The sequence below is a fragment of the Phodopus roborovskii genome, unplaced genomic scaffold (genome assembly GCF_943737965.1).
Source record: "Phodopus roborovskii unplaced genomic scaffold, PHOROB, whole genome shotgun sequence".
NCBI classification, from domain to species: Eukaryota; Metazoa; Chordata; class Mammalia; order Rodentia; family Cricetidae; genus Phodopus; species Phodopus roborovskii.
The window spans coordinates 41,478,209-41,486,324 of NW_026126410.1; the positions used below are offsets into that span (position 1 = coordinate 41,478,209).

The window sequence follows — 8,116 nt, forward strand, 5'->3', positions numbered from 1 at the left end:
CTGTCAGAAACCAAGGACTAACTTTCTCTATGGTGTCTGTAGTATTATTTTTAATTTCTGTTCTATTGTTGTTTTAAAATCTTTATTTGTTCCTTTGTTTCATTCTTACTTGAAGCAATTCCCATATTGTTGTATGTATCTTGTTTACCCCAATGTACTCCTGCCGGCTACAGAATGACCCTGTCCACAATTCCTCACTTTCCAAATCTCGGTGGGACCTCCACTTGCCGTGCCGCACAGCCAGAGTACCGAGCTTGGCAGAGAGTGTGGGGATTGAAACACTTAGACCACCACAAGAAGTGAAGAGGAAGCTGCTGCTACCACCAGTGTTTATTACAGAGAGTAATGGACTTATATACCCAAGCCAGGGGATGGGCTAAGCATAGGAGAAAGTCAGGGACCACCCACACCTGGGGTCAAGGCATGGGTACTGCACACTGGAAAGTTATGAGAACAACCTTGTTTGATCAACCTTGAGAGCACGGGAATTCTACAGCTGAGTGGAGAGGAAGACAGCTGTAAGGGTCAAGTACTTAAATTTCCCAACAGAAAACAGTTTAGAAAGAGAATAGAGTAATAAGGGGGCAGAAGGGAAATAAAGGGGAGGTAGGAAGAAAACACTATGATGTATACATATCAAATGTTGAACAAACACTTTTATTAGTAACTTTTCCAACTGCTGTGATAAAAGTACATGAGTGAATTTAAGGAGAGTTTAATCTGGCTCATGGTCAAAGGCTACGTCTACCACTGTGGTGGCCTGAATAAGAATGGACCCACAGGCTCACGGACTGGCATGGTTCTCAGTTGATGGACTATCTTGTTGGAGGAGTGTAACATATATATGTATGTATTATGTATATATATATATGTTTTCCAACAAAATAAATTATCATGATATATGAAGAACAATTTCTCTTATCACCTGAATTTGCAGATCAGAATCACTGTTCAATAGCTATCCAATAACTTTGCCTTCATAAAGTTCCTTTCTAGTATCAGTTATTAGGTGTTTAAGCACAATTTTTTAAAAAATTGTCATATTCTTTGTCGTAAAAGAGCTTTTTCTCCCATGAGAATGTTCTAGTGTGTCATGAAGGCTGAACAAACCTAAAGGCTGTGTGACATGATCTCCCATGCAGAGTCCGGTGACAGCAACAGAAGGAAGAGTGCAAAGCCTTCCACCTTCATCTCTTCCTTAGATCTCTCCTCCCACCGCAAATGCCATGACAACACATAGCTTAGGGGGAGTGGCTTGTTTCAGCTTAGAAGTTATAGGTCATCCACCAGGTAAATCAGAACGGGAGCTAGAGCAGAAACCATACAACAGGTGCTCTCAACCTGGAAGGTCAAACAATCCTTCCACAGTGGTCGCCTGAGGCCACCTGCATATCAGATGGTTATATTCCAATTCATAACAGTAGGAAAATTACAGTTATGAAGTAACAACATAATAATTTTATGGAACTGTATTAAACATGAGGAACTGTTTTAAAGGGTCGCAGTATTAGGAATGTTGAAAACCACTATCACAGAGGAACACTACTTGCTTGCTTGATCACATTTATGTGCACCCAGAACTCTTATATAGCCTTGAAACATTTGCCCTGGTTGGCACTCCTTACCCTTTGACAGAAAACACCCCCTAGGATGGAGAGATGGCTCAGCCATTGAAGGCTAAACACCCCCAAAGATATGCCTATAGGCAAATACAATCAAGTCAAATACCATGCTGAGAGTCCTCAGTCAACCAAAGACTGTATGAAGCGACCCTTGAAGCTAACAAGGACATCCACAGCTGCAGTGTTTCTTGCCTATGTCAATTCTTTGGTGTTGATAAAGACCTGAAGTATTATTCAAGACTTTGACACAGTGTTTGTACATGGAGCATGTATGAGGTAGGAAGTCTCTGGGGATTCTTACGGTGTGAAGAATAGGTAAAGAACTTGCCACATCGATTGCTTTTGTAGACTTCCTCATCAGAATGGATTTTCCAGTGCTTACATAGATACAAGGAATAGCAAAACGCTGGTCCTTTTCTGCACATGTGTAAGGTTTCTCTCAGGTGTGAATTGAGTAAGGTTGAGCAACAACTGAATGACATATAAAACATTTGCAACATCCTTCACATCTTCTAGCTAGCTATCTGAACACTTTTGTGTGTTTTTAGTTATAAAGGATCTGTAAAGCTCTTTCGACATCTTTCACATTCAGATGGTTTCCCCTCCAGACGAATTTTACGGAGGTTAGAAAATGTTGTTTGAACAGTAAAGCACTCACCACACTCTTCACAGGTGTATTGCTTCATTCTCTTATGAGTCCTTGCATGTTGAGTGACATCTGAAGGACTGGGAAAGGCTTTGCCACATTCCTCACACTTGTAGGGTCTCTCTTTAGAATGAATTCTTTGATGTCTTTTAAGGCCTGAAGAATAGCAAAACATTTTGCCACATTCTTCGCATGTGTAGGATTTCTGTCCACTGTGAGCTATCTTGTGTCGACGAAGGTGGTGATTCCTACTATAGGCTTTGTTGCATTTGTCACAGGTATAACGCTTCTCTCCAGTATGAACAACTCTGTGTTTACTAAGGTCTGAAAGAGTACTGAAGGGTTTCTGACATTTTTCACACTTGTAAGGTTTCTCTCCAGTATGAACTCTTTGGTGTTTTGTGTAATCTGCAGGGCTCAAAAACTTTTTGCCACATACTTTACACTCATAGGGTTTCTCTCCACTATGAATTTTCTGGTGGTTAATAAGTGTGGAAGGTATAGAAAAGGCCTTGCCACATATATCACACTTGTAGGGTTTTTCTCCAGTGTGAATTCTCAGATGTTGAGTAAGAAGTGAGTTCCTAGCAAAGGTTTTACCACATTCCTTACAGGTATAGGGTTTCTTTCCTGGTGAGTAAAAGGAAATGGAGAAAAGCTTAGAAAAATTTGCCATTTTTATAATGCTTATCTTTAATATACAGACTTTAACTCATTTTCATGATAAGAAACTATAATATGGACAACACCTATATCCACTGCACCTATACTTAGAAAATACAATAGGTAAAAATTGTTTAAATTTCAATTGAAAGAATAAGACAACAAAATAGGGTATAGAAATAATGGAACATAATTCAAATTTACATAGCTTCAGAAGTTGTAACATGGATGGTAATGGAAATTTTTCAGGCATTATACTAACAGAAAGAAATCCATTAAACAAACAGGGAAACCATATAGAGTGTACACACATGAAAATTGCAAAGTAGTCAAACTAGGAAAACAGGAAGTTAATGATGATGATGCCAAACAGGATGGACATGGTAAAAGATGAAGTTTTATCTTAAGTATGAAGTTTTAGTTGTGGAAGGTAGAAAACAGGCTGTATAACAAGAGGACTGTTCATAACACCATTAAATAATATATTTCATCAATGTAACTTAGTAGACTCCATATAATATTTTAATGACATGAGCATAAATATCAGAAAGATAATATTAGGGAAAGAATTCAAGTTCTGCTACAAATGACAATTTTGCTAACAACAAACTGTAAATTCACACATTTTAAACAACTATTCATTTCTAAGAGAAATAACCACTGAGTAAAACAATGAACAGAGAAAATATACAAGACATGAAAATATACAAGACATGTTTACACATGTAAGGGGAAATACACAATTCTGTGATCACAGAAACATATTTCAATATTTATTTTTCAAAGATGTTAAAAATAGTAATAAAATGTCTAATTTTAGGTATTCCATCTACAAAAATGCACAGAGAACATTCATACATGATTTCAGGCAGCTTAGACAGCAAAATCATAATAGAGAAAATGGAACTGCAGGATGAGGAACAAAGAGCCTCAAACTCACAAAATTCTTAACTACTGTAAGAAACATTCTAGACTTGAACAGCTTTCACCCATGATTATCTACCCACAAAGGGCAGGCTTGTTAAATCATTGACACTATGTGGGATACACATGAAGATAAAACAAGGATTCAGACAGCACTTTGATAAGACAATGTAGTTAACATGAAGAACTCTGACAGAGCCAGGCAGTGGTGGCACACTCCTTTAATCCCAGCACTCAGGAGGCAGAGCCAGGTGGATCTCTGTAAGTTCAGGGCCAGCCTGGTCTACAAAGCAAGATTCAGGCCAGCCAGAAAGACACAGAGAAACCTTGTCTCCAAAAGAACAAAACAACAACAACAACAAAGAAACATGACAGGAAAAAAAGGGTGGGGATTCTAACCAGAGAAGGGGAGGGAGATTAACTACAGTGGAAAGAGAGAGAAGGTAAAATAACAGTAAGTTTTTAAAAAACTAATAAGGGCTCATACTGTTTACTATCTACCTAAAAACATATGTATTTTAGTGCATGAAATCTGAGTATAAATATGTAGGTAAAATTTAAATGAAGTTTTCTCTTCTGGGCTGAAATGCTGTCAGCAAAGACCCTGAATGCCAGGCATGAGACACCCTCTTTTGAGTTATCAGTCAGTATTGTCCAAGAGACTCCCAAAACATAAACTATTGTTAATGCCTTTAGTTGCTCATTAGAGGTGGAAGGTAACTTCTTAATGCTGAAGACACTGTGCCCTTAAGACACAGGAACCAGAGATCTAGAAATGACCCGAATGCTTCTTCCCTGAGGGCTGGTTTCCATGGTAACAGAAGGTGCCACACGAGCTTCCAGAGAAAGGAAGCAATCAAAAGTCCCACCCAGTGCTGATGCTTATGAACTCACCAATGACCAGCACGGCAGAGCAACCCTAAGGGTACTGATGGGAGATGTCATTCTGCAAATATGTTTCTCATACTGGTTAATGAATAAAGCACTGTTGGCCAATAGGAAAGCTAGATAGGCGGGACTAGGAGATGAGGAGGAAAAAGGAAGGAGTAAGGAGGAGTCAACATGGAGAGGCTGGGGAGACAAGACACCTGCCCCACTCCCCGGTGAGGATACCACATGAAAATACACAGATCAACAAAAATGGGTTAATACTTAAGACAAAGCTAGCCCATAAGAAACTAGTACCTGGCCAACAGCACTGTATCAAATACAGAGTCTCTGTGCATTATTTGGGGCTTGCGAGGTGGCGGGACAAGACCAGCGGCAGGAGGAAAAACCTTACTCCTTACAGGGTACAGTACTGACAAGCACACTTTTACGGTAACCAACAGATCCCCAATTTAGGACTCACTCAACAAGAGAGAATCATGGCTGGCATTGGAAACTATGCAGGGTTAGTGAAATCATGGATCTTGGAGAAGCCTTCCAATGACCACTCTTCTAAACCAGCATAATCTCTAATAGTACATTCTAGATGTTTGTCCTTATACCCATAGGTAAGTGTAGTCCTCACCTTTCCCTCATCAAGGACATTTCTTTTTGCACCAAACAGAAAACCACAAATGAACATGTGGAGTTGTGGAGCCTAGTCACAGTGAATGCATCTCCAAAACAACCCCTGCACGGAAAGCTCTGGAACACTGTGGAACTGGGGGTGAATTAGGAGTCAGAGCATCAGGGAGTATACTGTGAGATAGTGTCTCCTAGTAATGTCAGAAGTTACATTCCAAGTCTCACCAATTTGACTGCTAAACAAGAGCTAACAGGGATGACAAATGGACATGCCACAAGGCCTCAACCCTATACAAAGAACTACAGGCAACCAAGAAATGTGGAGAGAAAAAGAAATAGTCTTCCTCAGGAAAGAACACACCAACTGGTTATCCAATACCAAGTGTTCAGTCCTGAAATCATATATACAAGTAACATACAGACTGAGCAGCTTATTTAGAAATATAAGCATATAGACATATATGCATGCAACAACAATTACTTAATAAGAAGGACACAAATTTGAAAGAGAACACAGAGGAGTATACGAGAGGGTTTAAAAGGATGAAAGGAAAGTAGGGAAATTATATAATCTCAAAAATTTCCCTCTGACCCCTCTATTGGAACCGATCCCCACTCTGCCCTCTGACCCCTCATTCCTACCTTGGTGCACAGAGGCCACTTGTCTCTTCCCATTCCAAAGCTCTGGGGTTTTCTCCAGAAAACGGACCAGTAATGGTTTGGAGGAAGAAAGGCCTGTGTGAAGGGGCAAAGAAGAGAATTAGCATTTTTTTATGTCACTATTGTGTGGATAAGGGGGAATAATGGCACAATCAATGACTGTAGAGATGGCTAGGGAGTTGGTTCCCTGGTTAAAAACAGCCTGCTCTTCCAGAGGTCCTGAGTTTAATTCCCAGCCATCTAAAACGAGATCTGATGCCCTCTTCTGACCTACAGGTGTATGTGCAGATAGAGAACAACATGCATAAAAAATAATCTCAAACTTTTATCTTAAAAACAATAAATAATAAATAGATGACTGTAGAAAATTAGCTTTTCAAATCGATAGGCATTCGTTAGGAGAAATTTGTAATCACAAATCTTCACTTCTGTCACATACCAGGAAAACTATAAAATTAGAAAAAGAATAAAACATCTTTTCCATGTATGCTCCATGACTCGTTCCATTTAATTTCTGACATCATAACTACAGTGAAGGATACACACACTGAAACAAATAGATGAAAAGCACAAGATCAAATTTGTCTTAGTTATATCAACAATTCTTGAAAGGGGGACCTATGAGCTGAGCATAGTGGCTCACACCTTTAACCAGAGCACTTGGGAGGCAAAGAGGCACATCTCTGAGTTCAAGGTTAGCTCGTCTACAGAGTGAGTTCCAGGAGAGCCAGAGAAGCCCTGTCTCAAAAGACACAAACAAGCGGGATTCTATGAACATCGTTAGAAAGTGCAAGCTCACATGAGATGGTCTATAAAAGAAAGGTACATGCTGACAGTGAACTAAAAGTTCACAAAAGACGTGATCCTCACCCAAGAACACGAGGTTGCTGTAATTCTCCAGCATCACATCCCTATACAGATTCCACTGAGCAGGGCCCAGGTATTCATGCTCCTCTGTGGAGAAATCAACGGCCACGTCCCTGAATGACAGCATGTTCTGAAATAAAGATCAATGAATGAATACCACTGATTAAACTAATTAAAGCCATTAACAGTGATACAAATACCAATAGGCATTGTGTGCTTGTGAACACCACTCTAAAATTGGCCTCAGGTAAAAGCAGAGCTAGCAATGCCTGTGACATGGGTAAACGATGCCACTAATTTATTTTTGGATGTAGTCACATGATCTCAGTGCCCATCTAAAGAGAATGGCAAAACATCCTATAAGTGCATCTGGTTATTATACAATTAAGAGTACTAAACGTAAAATGAATACATCTAGTATGGAATGCAAATCATATGCCTGCATTATGTACCATACTTTGTACACATTTCTCTTAGGGGAGTCACACTGTGTGAGCCATTACTTCTCAGCAGTTAGCACACAGGACAATGTGAAATGAAAAATGCAGTCTCTTGTGCAGATGCTGTGGTCTGAGGTCTGAATCTCCTGGTATGCACAGAGTCTGGTAGTGACACTGAAAGTACTCCCCTTTCTGTTTCTCTCTCTTACTTTGCAATGTTTTAAGAAGTACTGGCTATAGATTGTCTTTTAAAAGCACGGTACAATTCTGTAAATCCACCTGGGACTGTTTTCTTTCTTTGGGAAAGGGGTTGTTGGTTTTTGTGTATGAGAGAGAAGACTTTGAATTACTGCTTCTGTCCCCTGTCTGTACCGTCGGGCTGCTGAGCCCTCTTAGTCTAGTGTACATGATATGGAGGAATCTAGACACGTGAGCATTTCTTTTACATTTCCCAATGGAATGGAGGACAGGTTCTCAGTGTTCCCTTGTAAGACTGAGTTTCTTTGGTGTCCGCTATAGTGTTGCCCTGTTTATCCCTGGTCTTCTTAATTAGATCATCCTTTCTTTCCCTTTGGTCAGTAGAGCCAACGGGCTCTTGTCGTCTTCCCGAAGAACCAGCTCTGAGTTTCATTGGTTGTCGTTATTGTTGTGTGGGGTTCTATTTCACCTCCTTATACTCTGATTTCTATCATTTTTGTCACTGGATGTGTGTGGGGTTTGTGGTTCTTTTGCACAATTCTTGAGTTGTGTCACGAAGTAATTTGTGTTCTTAATGATTCTTT

At 39.8% G+C, this 8,116-nt stretch overlaps 1 protein-coding gene across 1 annotated transcript; it reads right to left on the reverse strand.

The window, feature by feature from the left end:
* Positions 1-1,242: 1,242 nt before the first annotated feature.
* On the reverse strand, positions 1,243-7,021 carry LOC127220795 (zinc finger protein 58). The gene is made up of 3 exons (XM_051182693.1): positions 6,898-7,021; positions 6,029-6,102; positions 1,243-2,926 (listed from the first exon to the last, which is right to left on the reverse strand). Exons 1-3 carry the CDS (start codon positions 7,019-7,021, stop codon positions 2,171-2,173), a joined length of 954 nt encoding a protein of 317 aa, XP_051038650.1. The 3' UTR covers positions 1,243-2,170.
* Positions 7,022-8,116: the final 1,095 nt, after the last annotated feature.

Bases quoted from the DNA above. Each gene is read 5' to 3' on its own strand.
- LOC127220795 (XM_051182693.1), bottom strand. From the start codon at position 7,021: ATGCTGTCATTCAGGGACGTGGCCGTTGATTTCTCCACAGAGGAGCAT. The intron at 6,103-6,897 runs GTGAGGATCACG...CCCTTCACACAG, and splicing joins CAGCAACCTCGTGTTCTTGG to GCCTTTCTTCCTCCAAACCA. The intron at 2,927-6,028 runs GTGGCCTCTGTG...AATTTTTCTAAG, and splicing joins TTTGGAATGGGAAGAGACAA to CTTTTCTCCATTTCCTTTTA.